Source organism: Athene cunicularia (genome assembly GCF_003259725.1).
Source record: "Athene cunicularia isolate RWA chromosome 3 unlocalized genomic scaffold, athCun1 chr3_part1, whole genome shotgun sequence".
NCBI classification, from domain to species: Eukaryota; Metazoa; Chordata; class Aves; order Strigiformes; family Strigidae; genus Athene; species Athene cunicularia.
Window position 1 is genome coordinate 51,546,318 of NW_020799097.1, and position 16,827 is coordinate 51,563,144.

Below are 16,827 nucleotides of genomic sequence, written 5' to 3' on the forward strand. Positions count from 1 at the left end.
TTTTTTTTTTTTTTTTTTTTTTTTTTTTTTTTTTTTTTTTTACATAGAGGATATTTTAAAGAGAACTGGTATTTCTGTTAACAGTTGTGACACTTGAAACAGCAGCTGAAACTTTCTGAAAATACTGGCCTTGCTGTCTGACCCTGGGAATGAATATTATCTGTCAGGAGAGCATACCCTTCTTCAAGCATCCAGTCTGCTCTCCCATTGCGTGACTCAGGTCTGGCAGATTCCCACTGCAGGAAATGAGGGTTATACAGTCTGCTGAGATTAAATTTGGCTTCTGTCAAATGGTATGATGGGAAAATGAGACTTTTTCTTTTCTTCCCACGCCTACACAGAGCTAGCTGACTTGGGTCTAGAGACAAACTGAGATGGATCAGAACTGAAGTGTGTAGTAGGAAAAATATAATCTTTAGATTTGAAAGCACAATTGGTAGAGGGTTTTGGTCCTTTAACTAGTGCACTGATATTTTACAAAGATCAGTTTTTGCAGAGCAAGGAGGAATAGCATTTCTATATATTCATGTGTTCTTTGAAAATGCCTTTTTGTTTTAAGAAAACAATAGTTTCTGTTACCCTTCCTAAAACTAGACTAGTTTCAGCAGAATTTACCTGTGCTTGATCAAGCCTAATCTTTGATACTTCAGAGCTCTGAGAGACACTTAGAAGAGTGTCTGAGGAGTTGTTTTACGTAAGGTGTTGAGGCTGAGAAAAATGTTTTATTGTAAGCCCTTCAACACAGGTCATACAACATAACTTAAATATGGTGATTATTTGAAGATAATGATTGAATCCCAGTTGTAAACCAACCTGGAGTGCAAGATCTCAGCAGGCGCTCCTCCAATGTAAATGTCTGTGAATGGCATTGCTGTTCTTTCATTGTCCACACTTTTTATATGTCGCCTGTCCACTACCAAGATCATCTTCTTAGAATTGTGATATATAATAGAAATCTGAAAAGAAAAACATGTGCTTAAAAATGTCCAAAATGTCATATTTTGTAAGTTGTCATAGTGATTCTGCAAAATTGATTACACCTTTATATCTTTTTGTTTGAAAAGTTCCTCCCATTTATAGGAAAAATTGTAAATCATGAGCAGCTGACAACAATTACTAGTAGGGAGCTTATTCTGATGTCACAATTTCTCTGATAACTGAAAACCCAGCATATTTCACTTATAAATAAATCCATATGAAAGTACCCCATGTCAAATTCTACACTGTAGCAAATGGATAAGCTCCATTAACTTCAGAGTGCTTTCTTGATTTATCCAAGATGCTAGGTCATACTTTTTAAAAAACTTATATAATTTTCAAAGTTAAAAAGTCTTAATTGTGCTCTGCTTAAACAGGTTGAACAGAACTGTAGCTGTAGTTGTGGATCAGGAATTAGACTTTGAATTTACCTCAAGTAAATGGCAGGAGAAGCAAGCCACTAAGTGTGATTTGCTGCTGTCACTGTCACAGTTGCACTGTCTTAAAGCAAATTCTCTTAAACCAAATACAAGTAGATACTTTAGATCTGCCATAGTCCCTAAAATACTATGCATATATTAAAGACTGTTACCAAATTAATTCTGCCTTCAAATGAGATGGGAAATGCAATATTTCTTGTAATACAGTGCATAAAACCTGAAGTGGTCAAGTTAACATAATGACATGTTTTTAGTTGAGGAGCGTGGTATATTTGAAGGATATAGTTGTCCTGGATATATTCTCATTTTGAATTAATAACAGTTTTTCTCCTACATGAACTGTCCTGTCCTTGGCTGGTAATATGCAGAATCTGTCCACAGGCACTGATTTACCAGGAGAGAGTCTCAGGAGAGATTCAAGGGAGATACTTCCCTTTCCACTGCTCAGCAGTGGTGGGACTTGCATGTGCTCTTTCACATGCAAAGCAGACATGCACTCTACTCTTCTGCCTGCTCTACTGCATCACCTGGCCCCTCATCTCTTTGTTCCTCCAATTTACTGCTGCTTTGGAGCTGCTGGGATAGTTGGTCAAATGACTGTGATTGATTGTTACTGCATCTCTACCTCATGAAATTTAGCGTCGTTAATCTGAGCCTTCTTCATGGAGTCCTCTAGCAGCACAGGGCCGGTGCTGAAACCAAAGTCATAGCGAAGGTACAGGAAACCATTGTGCATCTCTAGACTGAAGAACATACTCTGTACAAACAAAACAGCAGTCAGAAAAGCCCTATAATTGTGGTAACAATTTAGAAAAAAAGAATGTTATGAGAGTGTCTGACATGCCTGCAAAAGCATGCTGTGAAAAGGTGTTTTTATTTGCAAAACTATTACACAGTTTTTGGATTTCTATTTTATACATAATATATGTGTATATGTACGCATGCACACATAATTGTTTGATAAACAGCACTTATTTAAAGACTTGGTGAACTGTTTCTCAGTAGAAACAGTATTTGGTAGTACAATAATGTCAATATTCTTTACCAGCAGAGTATTTCAAATACTTTGCAAGCACATCTATTTACTGTTGAAGTAACATCACATGCCCCAAATGAAAGATGTTATACTGGTAAAAGCAATGTTGTGCTAGGATGGTTATATCTGCATTAGCAGCTTCTGTCATGGTGCCTGTAATAGCTCAGGATTATATGTTTTCACAGCTCTGATCAGCACTGATGTATTTACCAAAGGCTGAGCAGTAGCTAGTGTGTATTCAGTGTTTGGTTTCTGGATTTCCTGAGTATTCCTGCTTTATGGCTTGACTTCTGTTCTGTGGCTGGGTGACCTAACCTTTATAAACAGGAGCTCTACTTTAGATAATCTTTAGGGAGTGCTTGAAATGAAGATCTGTATCATGGAATTAGTCTTGTTCCAAATCTGAACATAAAGAATTAGAAAGGACAGGTTACAGCAACTGTGCATCTGGGTTAATGCTTTTAATGCTAATGTTCATCTTCTCGCTTAGTGTTCATGCTGTTGTTCCCATGCCTAATGGAAACATGGGAACAATAATTCTCAAAAAACTACTGCAGGCCAAGAACTGCTGTCTCTGACACAAATAAGTCCACCCTCAGAAGCTATTACTTAAAGTAGTGAAAGCAGGTTTTAATCTAGCGCTTTTAAAGGAAACTGCAGCTTGGGTTTGTCTTGAACAGCTCAAATTTGAAAATGAAACAGGGATTACGTTCAGAATATTTATGAGCTGTCTTTGCAGAACTGAATAATGGGCCGGCTTACACAGTCTTTCCAAAAGTGCCTGTGAGCATGGTCTGCCACAGCTAACATCCATCTTGATTGCAGTTTCCACTGCAGCACACAAAGTGCCTACATTTCTGACAAACCTCTGGGCACTTTTGCTTGGAAGAAAAATGACTGATCTGCAGTAGAGGCTGTTAAACTTAACAGCAGTTGCTTAGTCCAAAACCTCCTAAGAGCGAAGGTTAGTGGTGGCATAGAAATTTGCATGTGGAGTCTCCCTTCTTCAAACCCTCATAGAGTTTGCATCAGTCTCAGACTTCTGAAAAGCTGGGTGATATTTGAATCAAGCCTTATTATTTGGGCTACTTTCTGTTTTTGGTAACAAATAAATATTTACCTCTACTACACCCTGAGACAGTTATAAAGTGGCAGCTATCACAAAGGGGCTGCTTTATAGGAGTTACTTCACTGAAATTTCCTATCACTTTGATTGTGCATTCTCATGTAAATAAAGGTGTAACTACTGAATTTAACTGGTGTGTCTCTCAAAGTGTCATCAGAAGAGTATGATCACTCTGAAGTCCTGACTGTCTCTGGATGAGAGCAGAGTCCAACCAACTCAGGGCCTTGACTTCCTGGGGCCATTGCAGAGCACATTGCAATTCTCTCTTAATGTATATATGCTCCAGATGAACACAAAGTATTTCCTCTTTCCAGAAGTTAAATGTAAGGACATAAGCATTTTAGATTTTCCATGATATTGTAAGTACTGGGGAATCAGTGGTACTCAGATAAAGGGTACCAGCAGGATGTGGTACTCACCCCATTAATCATCAGCAGGATCAATCCGTTGTCTGTAGGTGTTCGAACTTCTATGTCAAACCGAGTTACCTGGCTGAATCTTCCCCTTCTCTCAATGTTTCTTGCCAAGGCATAGCCAGAGCCATCAAAGAAATAGCTCACAGCCCGGCTCTGAGTGAAAGCCAACTTATTTCTGTGAAAAAACAAGGAGGGAAGCAATATTTGGCACATCCCCATTTTAATCTGGGGAAAATTAAAGGCCTTTACAATTGAAATACTTTCTTGAAATAATTCTGAACTGCTGCTTCTTCCTGGAAGTGGTGAGACTGCTGACTTTTTTTTTTTCAGTTTATTTCTGGGAATTTTTTCTGAAAAATGATGTGTAGCTTTTAAAGTTCCTTCATTATTACATTGTGCTTTTATCCTGTGTTGTATGTAGAGGAAAGGAAAATTCTTTGCTCATCCTTGTAAAGTGCCGGGCCCACAACACTTTCTCATTATAAAGGTTTATACATTTATATTAGGAGCTTGCCCAGTTTGTGCAGAAACCTGTTGGAAATCTCGAAGGCCTTTAGCTCCACTGGGGAGCGCAGAAGCAGCCCGCATGCACTGTCCTGGAGAGCAGGAGCTTGCACTCCCTGTGGGAGTGGCATGAGAAGCAATCATTTGTTCTGTCCCAACACCTCCTGAATTTCTTTCCCAGTGAGAGCTGCAGGTTCTTTGTTGCTGCCTGTTGGATGCACAAAATGTCTGTGCTAATCGAACCCCACGGTTGATGTTCACTTCTACTATAGGGACTTAATTTGCCAGTTTGTGAAGGGCTTATCCGAGGAATATCTGTTGGTTTAAGAGTGTGAGGCAGAAAGATAATCTCCATACTGTCTTTGCTAGCTGGCGGTGCGACAGCACTCACGTTTTATGGCGGAGCTAACTGGCTGTGGCTGTATTGCTTGCAGCAACAGGATTTGAGTTAGGAGCAGTCCTGTGCTAGGCAAGCAGTGAGGTAAGGAGGGAACCTGGACCATGTCCCAGCTAACACAGCAGGTTCTCTTTTGAATGCATGAGCAAGGCTGGGGGAGAGTTAATGGAGACAAATCATAGAGTATCTCAAATTGGGAGGGACTCCTAAGGATCATTGAGTCCAGCTCTCTCTCTCTCTCTCTCTCTCTCTCTCTCTCTCTCTGTCTGTGTCTCTATATATGTAAGTTTATCTTGATGATGCAACTAGGAGTTAAAAGTGGGCACATTCCTTCTGGGCATCTCAGTATCACCTTCACGTTTGTAATCTAAACCAGGAATGAAGCACCGGGGCTGGCACTTGCAACAGACCAGAGCAGCAGAGTGACTGTGGGACTGTCCCCTACCTGGCACAAGGTGGCGATGTGGTGGTGTCGATGTTATAGACCTGCTTGAAGTTGTATAGGCTGATCACATCATCGTTCAGGGTAGCCAGTTCCAGGCAGCCGATGAAACCAGGTAGGTTTAAGCTTGGAGGGAGCTGTGCAGAGGGCAAGGAAAAGTAAAAGGAGAAAGGTCACACTCTATTTGGATATCACGAAAGCATTTGTGCCTGGGGTCAGTTTTGTCTCTGTCCTCTTCATATTTTGAACCAAATGGGATGATGCTACCTTGGAATAGTCTTTGCAGTCCTTATCATGCTATGGCCATTGTGCTGTCAGTTAAAATGTCTCACATAAATGGTCTCACAGTGAGAACAACAGTCCAGGTAAGGCAACTGCAAACAAAGTTTTGTAGTTTTGAGGGGAGCACACTTGGAAAAGGAGAAAAGGATTAAGATTTGACTAATCGCAGATCTTGTTCAGTGTATTTGACTCTCTCAGTAGATCATTCATATCTAATGTATAGACATCCTTCACTGCCCAAAAAATAACTTCATTCTGTGACAAAAGAGAGAGAAATAAGAGGGCTCTTTAAACCCAGGAGAATTGGATTTAAAATCTGTACCAGTGGCTAATTCTCACTAGGTATTATTTTGAACAGTTATCAGGATATAGAAACTCCTTCTTTTAATAGAGGTCACAGCAAATGGAATTTAAATAGCCACACTGGTGGGGGAAAAAAATACAAAAGAATAAAACTTGACAGAGCTAGTGAGTCATTCTTCTAATATTAAAATACTTTCCCCTGTGGAACAGGTGTGATATTATTAACACCTCTTGTACTCTGGAGTCTGATCACTGCCAATAACTTTTCTTTGGCTTCTCATTATTTCCATTTTGCTTACGATATAATAATGGTAATATAGCAATGTGGAATATGTGTAGCTGTACGAGAAAATGAGATTCTTATCTGCAGCACAGATGCATGTGGTAAGTGATCTTGTTTCCTTTTTTTCTTTTGTTTCTTCTACTATTCTGTTAAAATTATATTGACACTTTTAATGGTTAAGTGGTACATTTCATATTTATAAAGTATGTAACAAGGAAGAAAAGGCTTTTAGCAAGTAAGACTGTATGTTAATAAATGAAAATATGAAGTGTCCATTCCTAAGGGAGAAGAGACCCATATGCTTATCAAATAATTCCATGAATCATTTTCTTTCTATTCCACTTCCAATTTTCCTCTACTTTTTTCTCTTTTCCTTTTCCTTTTCCTCTGCTCTGCTCTGGAACGGAAATGAAGGGTTCATTTGCTGGATTACTTTTTTTTTTTTTTGTGTGTGTGTGCAACTATTATTCAGTCCTCAGTCTTATTTCCAGGCAATTTTCACCCAGGGCTCAGTAATCTAAAAATCAAATCATGGCATATATCTGGTAGTCACTGCAATGCAAAAGCTCAGGAATACGTAAGCGTATTGAGTTAATCTTTAGTTTTAGATTGTTAGGAGGGCTGTTTGTGGAACAGTAGTTGGATGTTTTTAGCACTTACTACAGTTAGCTTAAAGAATTCAGCATTCTCTGAAGTCTTTCTAAGTGCATTTTCATTCAGCCATACAATTTTGATAGCCAAGATGATTCATAACAATTTCTAAATCCAAAAAGAGGACGTGGTATGTTCACAGAAGCAGGTAAGTGAGGTGCTAATTCATGCTGACTACTAGGAAATAGACTGAAGCAACTGTCTTAGGTCTTCCAACATGTTTTGCTCAGGCAAGTCTTCATGCTGTTGTGAGGCTGGATTTAAGCCAACGACAATTTAAGTTCAAACAAATCACTATATTTCTGTTTTCCCACACTGTCCTAATATTAACATTACTTTTCTTTTTTGTGACAGTTGTAAAAGTGAAAATGTAAGCACCAAGAACTCATCAGCATTGAAAAAAACCATTAAACTGGGCTAATAGGCTTTAATCTATGCATACTACTGAACATCTAGCAAGCTTTTTTCTTCTTACTACATTTCAGAAAACTTGAATGACAGCTAACAGGAATCTGATCATCTTACTGTATGACATGTTATGCTCAAGAGAACAGTAGTTTTCCCCATTGGCTAGAAGATAGAGTCCCAAAATGATAAATGACTTCATAAGGACATTTTATTTATTAACCATTTCTATGTTTAAAGGGAAGCCCAGCAAGATAAGTTTGCGTTTTTTAATTTTTAATATAGACTATTTATCTGACCAACCTTGAAGTCTGGAGGTACTCCACCAACATAGAAAACTGTATTTTCAGGTTCCAAGTTCAAGAGAGAATCAGGACCAAGAACCTCTCCCTTTTTAATAAATTTTTCTTCAGCTGTGCTGCTAAGACTGGGCACAGTTAAAAACATCTTGCCGTGTCTTCCAATCCTGTAGAAGGGAATTGTAAGAAAAGTGAGCTTCATGTTGGCTAGACTTAAAAAAGAACAAGCAAAGCTCCAACTGCAGAAAGGGGTTTTATTTCCTTACTAGAAGGCTGGCACTCTGGGGAAAAAGAAGGGGAGAAACTACATACACTTTCTCTCCCCCACTGTGGCCCCATGGGTCCTGGGTCTCTAAAAGCAAAGAGAATTTCCATTTATTTCAGCAGGAATAGAACTGGGCACTGAAGACTCCTGATGAGCAGTTCTGACCAGCCTTTTCTGTTTTGTTTGTTTTTTCTACTAACTATTTGATTTTGGGGAAATGCACATTATCACTTTACCTCTCAATTTTGATGATGCTGAAGTAAGAAGGCCAGGTGCTGACGGGCTTGGCATCCAGAGGTATCTCCACATCTTGGCCCCCCAGATTATAAATGTACACAAGGTTGTCGTTTTTAATTGCAAGACCAATGTAATTTTTTGCCTAAAACACCAATGGAGAAGGATGTCAGAGCTACAACATTGAGAGAGATTTAATGCAGAACATGAGTAAAGGGTCGACTTTGGTAGACTAAATGGCACCTTTAAATATAACTAATAAACAAAAGCTTCATTCTCTAATTGATTGCTTTCACCAGATAAAACTGTACAGAAAGTATCTGATATTTTACTTTATATCCATTTTGACTGAGGTAAATATAAGGTAATGAGATGTCTCTGACCGTAAATTGGTCATGTTCAATGGAAAATTTTTCCTCAGTATTTAGTGTGCAGTGTCATATGCAGGAAATAGGAAGAAATATTTGTCTAAAGCCTAGGTATTATGCTGCAATTAATTATTCTGCCAAGAGAGGTTTCACGATTTACATTCAGTAGACATTCTTCTTAGAAAAGCTTATAAAGAAAAGCCTGCCTTTTGAACTCTTCCCAAGTAACAGCTTGCCTGGCTTGTGAGGTGTGATATTTTTCTTTTAGGAACCACAATTTAAAGAACAATTATTTCACAACACTTAAAGGTGGTGAGAGTATATGCCTTTTCTAGGTGTTTCAAAGTAGTGATGTACAGAGTGTACGACAGCAGCAGAAGCCACAGGCAAAGAAACCTGCTTATCTTGTGGGCCTGTCACCTCAGAGATTTGGAATTGACACTGTCAGCAGCATAAACCTGATTAAAACGTGGCCCTGAAAAACCAGGTGGGTGACATATTAACTGCTTCAGAGCACTTCAGTACCAGCAGTGGAGATAGCAAGTGTGACTTGCAGCAGTGACAATCATAGCAACACACTGCATAGGTAATCTAATTTGCTTCTTAGAGAGAATCCTTCATTGTTTGGGATGTGAAGTTTCAAGGATAAGGTCTTGGGAAGACTTGCTCTTTGCTTTGTCCAAAATCAATGACAGTCATATAGTAGACACCTTTCATTTTGAAACATGGAGAAACAGTGAGAGATAAAGCCAAGGGCAAATAAACTTCAAACCTATTTCATTTAAAAAAAAATAAATATTTAAAAGTTAACTGGGTCTTCTCTTACATTTTTGTTTCCGAGGTACAAAATGAATCTGTCTGGAGATGCTGCCAGTTGTGGGTTGTCTTTCTGAAACTTTATGTACAAGCTCATGGAAGTGAAAGATTTCAGTTCCTCCACATTGATCTTTGGATTGACTTCAACAGCTGATTGGCCTTCAAACATCATAGAAACTTGGACCTGCAGTTTCAAGTATGCTAAGTGAGACACGTTATTGCTGCCTGAGGACATTACTTAAGGTAAGCATGCAAGAATACTTAGCCAGCAGCCTTGCTTACTGCAAGAGTGGAACTGGCACCTATAAATTGGCCACACAAAATTGTATGTTTGTAACAATAATTTCTGGAAGACACTGTAAAGAAGATGAAGAGAATTATTTTTTAAATTAATTAAAGCTCCTAATACACTCTGTTTAAGGATATTCATAAAGTAAACCAAATTTCAGTAGAACATAGATGTTTCCTTAGTTGAATCAGGGCTATATTATTATGTATGGCACATAATGAAATTCTTGCATAGCTATAAAACTTCTATCCATAATTCATTGCTTTGGGAGTAGTATGACCAGTTTTCTGTTCACAAGTAATCATGTTATATTACTGAAGTTACAGGGATACATATGAGATGCTAATAAGATTTTAAAACGTGTTCATTTTAGTTCAAATGCCTTCAACATAACTAATGTTTTCAAGTTTAAGTACAATATGCCTGAATGACAAAATACATTTAAAGAAGAATCAGACACTGTGCACATACTAAGTGATGTTTCCTTTCCCTTTTTTGAAGTAATTTATGTGGACAGCATATTTCAGCACTGTGAACATACAATAATTTTTTATTTAGTTTTTGATTTCTTGGAATGAATTAAAATATACTGTTTTAATTTTTGACCTCGGTGTTCTTGTTACAGAAAAATCCTCATAATTTATGTATGATAATGGAAGTGTTTTTCTCTATTAAATGTGTGAGCCAAAGATTTCTTACCCTGCAGAAAATGAATTAAAAAACCCCCCAAAACTGTCATCTCAGAAAAGTTTGCATTAAATTGCTGTAATTACTATTGCTTGTAACTAATGTTGCCAGCTGAGTAATGACCTACTTGTTTTAGCTTTAAATTATTTTGTTATTGTGGCCATCTTTAACACTGTGCCAATTACTTAATTAGTGTTGCTGCTGCAGTAGCAGCACTCTACCATGAATACCATGGTAATGTTAATAACTTGCAAATAGCAACTGTAAAGATTTTAATGGCTTCCACTGTACTTTGTTTATCCAGTTGTTGGGAGGTGATAATGTCAAGGTTTGGGCTCCTAACAGGGCCCAAGAAAATGGAGATCCTCATAAGATGCATTTGATTATTAGCACTAGTAACCAAAGGTCCCATCCAAAAGTTTTACCTTGCTTGCTACGCTCCTTGTTTGAGCAATTAACTCTCTGATCCGCTGAATGCTGGAAGAAATATTGTTTGCTGGTGCCTTCTGTTCTACTCTGCGCAGTTTGTCCAGGAGTTGAGGGAAGACTTCTGTAAGTTTCTTCACTGCAGTCAGGAAAGAAGAGACAGCTTGTTTTTTTCCTCTTTGTAACACTGGTTTTGCACTAGGAAAATTCCTCCTTACCCTCTTAGGTTAAAACTCACCTATCTTCTGCTTTGAGAACGAGTCCTAACTATGGTGTGTGAGAGGCAGTGATTTCATAAAGTGTAGTGATTTATTTATCAGAATGCAAAAGTTTTTGGAAAGAGTTTGCACAAAGAAGACTACTTTTTCACGGATTTCCGAGGTACTACTGTGGTGTTGTACTTCTGTAATACTTTTTGCAAGGAGCCTTGCAAATGTTAATAATTTTAACCTTTTCATCTTCCTTAAAGGCAAATAAATGCTAAGCCCAGTTTTACAGATACGGCAACTGGAGCAGAAGGGTTATTTGTTCAGGGCCTCACTGGATATCTGTGGCTGACCTGGGAAGTGCATCTAGGAGCTATGGTTCATGAGCTGTTCGAATTCATTTTAGGGAAGATGATTAGGTTGTTTCCTGCAGCTCTCAGATGTGTGTCTCTCCCAGACAGCAACAATGGCTGCACAGGTGATGTGTCTGCGTATGATTCACAGCCCACTCTACTAACAGAAACACCGCTGCTTTCAGACTGTGTTAACAGGCCTGTACTGTACAATGGTAGAACGCCTCAGCTGACATAAACCGTGCTTGCTACCTGCCCCAGCCCTTCGGAGTGGTAACTTCTTCAGCTTTCCTGTCTACATCTCCCAGGAATAGAATCATAGAATAGAATCATAGAATCATTCAGTTTGGAAAAGACTCTTGGGATCACTGACTCCAACCATCAGCCCTACTCTACAAAGTTCTCCCCTACACCATATGCCCCAACATCTCACCTAAACGACCCTTAAACACATCCAGGGATGGTGACTCCACCGTGTCCCTGGGCAGCCTGTTCCACTCTCTGACCACTCTTTCTGTGATTTTTTTTTTCCTAATGTACAGTCTAAACCTCCCCTGTTGGAGCTTAAAGCCGTTCCCCCTTGTTCTGTCATTAATCACCTGTTAGAAGAGACCAGCACCAACCTCTCTATCATGTCCTTTCAGGTAGGTGTAGAGAGTGATGAGGTCTCCCCTCAGCCTTCTCTTCCTTCTCTTCAAACTGAACAGTTCCAGCTCCTTCAGTCGCACCTCATAGGATTTGTTCTCCAGGCCCTTCACCAGCTTCGTTGCCCTCCTCTGCTCTTGCCCCAGCACCTCGATATCTCTCTTGTATTGAGGTACCCAAAGCTGGACACAATAATCCAGGTGTGGCCTCACCAGTGCAGAGTACAGGGGGACTATCACCTCCCTGCTTCTGCTGGTCACACTAACACAAGCCAGGATGCTGTTGGCTTTCTTGGCCACCTGGGCACACTGCTGGTTCATGTTCAGCTGCTTGGCAATTAGAACCCCCAGATCCTTCTCTCCTAGACAGCTCCAGCCACTCCTCCCCGAGCCTGTAGCCATGCAGGGGGTTGTTGTGGCCCAAGTGCAGGACCTGGCACTTGCCTTGTTGAAGCTCATCCCATTAACATTGGCCCACTGATCCAATCTATGCAAGTCTCTCTGTAGAGCCTCCCTATCCTCATGCAGATTGACACTCCTGCTTAACTTGGTGTCATCTGTGAATTTACTGATAATACACTCTATGTCCTTATCAAGATCATCAATAAAGATGTTAAACAGAAATGGTCCCAACACCGAGCCCTGAGGAACACCACTTGTGACCAGCTGCCAGCTGGATTTAGCTCCATTGACCACCTCTCTCTGGGACAGTCCATCCAGCCAGTGCTTGACCCAGCAGAACCTTCGCTCATCCAGGCCACGGACAGTCAGTTTTCCTATGAGAATCCTATGGGGAACTGTGTCGAATGCTTTTTGAAAATCCAGGTAGATAATATCCACAGCTTTTCTCTCATCCAATAGTTAGGCCATTTTGTCATAGAAGGAGATCAGGTTTTTCAAGCAGGACCTGCCTTTCATAAACCCGATCCCCTGGTTGTCCATTATATGACTTTTAATGGCACCCGAGATGACCTGCTCCATCACCTTCCCTGGCACCGAGGTCAGACTGACAGGTCTATAGTTTCCTGGATCCTCCTTTCTGCCTCTCTTGTAGATGGGTGTCACATTTGCCACCCTCCGGTCCAATGGGACCTCCCCAGTTAGCCATGATTTCAGGTAAATCATGGACAGTGGCTTGGTGAGAACATCTGCCAACTCCCTCAGCACCCTTGGGTGTAACCCATCCGGTCCCACAGACTTGTGTGCATCCAAGCAGTGTAGCAGGTCTCTGACCACCTCCTCTTCAACTGTGCTGACCTCATTCTGCTTCCCCTCCCCATGTCCCAGCTCCTGAGGCTGGTGTCCAGGGAACAGCCAGTTCCACTGCTAAAGACTGAGGCAAAGCAGGTGTTGAGCACCTCAGCCTTTTCCTCATCCTTAGTTACCATGTTTCCCTCTGCATCCAATAAAGGAGTGAGATTTCCAAAGAATCAGAGTACTGGACATTCAGTCTTTCACTGCTGTGTCTTCTGGTACATGTGCAAGTAGGATTGTTATCAAAGAGAAATGCAGGTGCTCTGTTGTGTTCAAAGGGAGAGAACTCCTTTCCCAGAAAGATAAGCAGACAGAAAAATTACTGAGAAAGAAAAATAACTACCCCTAATTATGATCCAGTTTCATCATGTCAGATTCCAATGACAGGCTGCCCTTTGAAGGATATTTACACATCACATCATTTTTCATCTTTAATTAGATGTAGGTACAACTAGCTGAGCATAATGAAATGCGATTTTAGCCACAAGCTACAAGCATGTAAGAAAGATCCAGTATTCATAGATAATTTTTAATGACATGGATTCACTATAAATGTTAAGACCAGAATTGTAGGGTTTGCAGTTACATTTTAGGGGTTGTCAACTTGCGTCCATCCGCTCTTATGTTCTTCCCCTCAAATTCTTACTCTTGCCTGAGAAGATAGCAGAGAGACAGGTAGAGGAGCTAATCAGATATACTGAGAGTGTATAGAAGGAAAAGAAGGAAGAGTAGCCTCCAATCACTTTTCTGTGCTTCCAGTTCTGTGCTGACTAAAGACTGAAGCAGCTCTCAGTCTCATTCAGAGCAACCCAGAATATGAGAAGATCCCCTGGAGTCCTACAAGTCCTGCTTCTCTTTGAATAGAGTGAAAAGCTATATTTTGCCACAGTCCTGCCCTCTCTACTTGGCTTTTTTCATTATGTTTTATTTCCAAGTCCAGTATAGCAGTGGGCCATATAGAGCTCTAGACTGTCCAGTTATCCCCATTAAATTCCTTAACTTAAGACCTTATGTGCTGGGGGTTAGTAACCAGATATTCTAGATAAGGCTTACTGTACATTAAAATGCCTTTATTTTAGCAAATCCTCAAGGAACTAAAATGAATTCTAGGCAACACATTAATTCCAGAATACATTAAAATTTCTCCTTTAAAAAATAACTAGCATAATAATAAATTTACAGAAAGTTTTCTCTGTCTTTTGCAATTAATGTTCAGTTGCATTGGAAAAAAAGCCCACATTATTCTTAAAGTAAAAAAATTGCAAGCTCAGAAAGCAATTTAGCAAATTTCAACCACCTTTTATTCTTAAATAATCATCCAATGAATTGGAATTGTGTCTCATCTGATAGCTTGAAAAAATGGCTTTTCATCTATTTGAAATCTGAGGTATTAAACTTGAAACACAACTGTAACATGAAAACACAAGACTAACATTTATTACTACTAGTGCTATTATAAAATCTCACCATAAATCTCTTCCTCCTGTCCTTTATAATGGCATTCTTAAACACAGAAGAATATTGATTTTTTATTTTAGTCTTGGGGATAAGGGTAAAAGTGAAAACAGAAAACTAGTCTTACCCCATGAAAAAATACAAAAAAGAATACAAGGGAAACTGTCAAGGAGGAAATACCTTGACTATAACCTTCCAGACACTTTCTCCTTTCATGTTTTCCTTTGCAAACTGTGCTTCATCTTCTCTGCTGAAACCCACCAGTTCCCTGCACAATGGTGACACAGGATGTATTCTCAGAGAGAAGCTGCACAGCCAAGACATGCTCTCATCCTTTCAAAAATCAAGTGCAAGCTTTATTAAAAGGCAATCCAGACATGCCAGCTTAGAGGCTTCAGCTGCCATGGTAGTTTTATTGGCATGATGGTCAGGTGTTTTGATTTTTCAGGCACTTGTCTGAACATTTGTCGTGACTTTCTTTTGGACTTCGATGGACATTGTACGTGCCAGTTCAACTTCTCCTGACAACATACACAGCTGATCTGAGAACACTCCACTCTCCCTGGCATGTCTACATCTGTCTTCCCAGGCTGTGAATCCTAGTCACATCTGACTAGAGCACAACCCATGCTAGCCTCCTTTGAAGCACCGATCTATCTTCTCAGCTATTTCCACCTGATCTTTCTGGCAAAAACATCACTGTGCCTTAAAACAAAAAAAATACATGCCTTCAGACCAAAAATGTCATGGAAAAGCTGCCTCCACAAAGATAGTAGGGCACACCTTGTTATAGTTTGCATATTAACATCTCTCAGACAGTTTGTGGTCAGTAGGCACTCCAGGGACTCTGATATGATCACAATACTTTCAAGGTGACACCCTACCTGCAAACCCACTGTCACAGAGAAATTTTTGCCAGGCACATCACATAGGAGCTGAACTGTTCTTTACAACTTGTGGTGCATGCACCATGCGTGCCTTTTTGGGAACATAACCAGCTAGGAGAGTGGGCCATCTTAGGCTTATCCACTCTTAGTGAGCCTCTCAAATGCTACTGGTGATATTTCTTCCAGTATAACAGCTAGTATGAGCAGATTTTTTTAAATCCCGAAAGTCTGCTGACATTTTGAGCACGAAGAGCCAAATGCAGTTTGTGTTGCTGCTCTATCTACTAAAGCTGGCACTGGTAAATGTTAAATGTAAATCAAGTGTAAAGGTGAATAAAAACAAAAACCTTCATGTGTAAGCTGTAGCAGACTGTTTCTCTTAGATGTTTTTCCTCATACCATTCCCTCCCTGGATGCCAGTCATATCCACATTTACATTATCTTAAATGGGAGTTGAAGCCCATAGCCCACAGCCTAAACTGTGCTCTATGGTATCAGAAACATTTTTCAGCAATGCAATACAACTACTTATACAAACTACACCCTTACGATGTTCTGTGCAGTGACTAGCAGTGAGTTTACCCATTCCAAGAGGGAGTGGCTCTGTGTTTCCTTTGGATGAAAAGCTCAGAGACATGTGAGTTTCCTCCAGTTCTGGAGCCAGAAGTTGGGATATTGAATAATACTGAATTTCTTCTTGCAGAAGGAATCTTTTATACCAGTTATTGGGAGCACTCACTTCACCAAAAATATTAATGTGAGGGTCTTATTCATTACTGAATTCTGGCAATTATATGACTCTGGTTTCCCCAGTTTAGAGGCAAGAGTGTGGCTTTGAGGCACTAGAAGCAATGTTGGGTTTGGTACTCATAACACCATTTGCAGTAAAATGACATCTAAGTTGCAAAGCTGCTGACAGAAGAAGGGATTTGGGGCAGTAGATCTGAGATTCAGACTTTCTGAAAATAGAGTCAGTGGAGTTATGGACCTTCTCTGAGGCACTTTGAGGAGGCAAGACATCACTGAACAGTGCTGCAGGTGATGGTACATAACATCAAACATATGCAGGAGTTTTCTTGTTCTGGATTTCCAGCTTCTCTAGCCATGAACATCTTGGGATGAGTAAGCCTCCTGAGCAGAGCCAGGAATACACTGAGCAATAAATAGTGGTGCTTGTCAGCATTTAAAAAATCTGAATATAGGAAAGGAAACTTCTAGGTTGATTCTTTCTTTTTCTAATTGTTCTTTTCCTTCTTTCACCAGTCACTTCATTTCAGCTTCACTCTCCCTGCCTCTTTTTCCACTCTTTCTTATCATCTTCATTTCAATTTTGTAGCCTGCCTCAGGTTTTTATTTTATCTTTTTATTTTTTTACCTTAAA

At 39.8% G+C, this 16,827-nt stretch overlaps 1 protein-coding gene across 1 annotated transcript in view; it reads right to left on the reverse strand.

Moving 5' to 3' along the window:
* Positions 1 to 16,827, reverse strand: part of LAMA4 (laminin subunit alpha 4) — a 105,582-nt gene that overhangs the window by 21,014 nt on the left and 67,741 nt on the right. Inside the window, exons 18-25 of the mRNA XM_026844996.1 lie at positions 10,647 to 10,786; positions 9,256 to 9,429; positions 8,064 to 8,206; positions 7,567 to 7,729; positions 5,343 to 5,476; positions 4,000 to 4,171; positions 2,044 to 2,175; positions 814 to 956 (exon numbers count right to left, since the gene is read on the reverse strand). Of these exons, the coding sequence (XP_026700797.1) occupies positions 814 to 956; positions 2,044 to 2,175; positions 4,000 to 4,171; positions 5,343 to 5,476; positions 7,567 to 7,729; positions 8,064 to 8,206; positions 9,256 to 9,429; positions 10,647 to 10,786 (1,201 nt within the window). The remainder of the gene's footprint in view (positions 1 to 813; positions 957 to 2,043; positions 2,176 to 3,999; positions 4,172 to 5,342; positions 5,477 to 7,566; positions 7,730 to 8,063; positions 8,207 to 9,255; positions 9,430 to 10,646; positions 10,787 to 16,827) is intronic.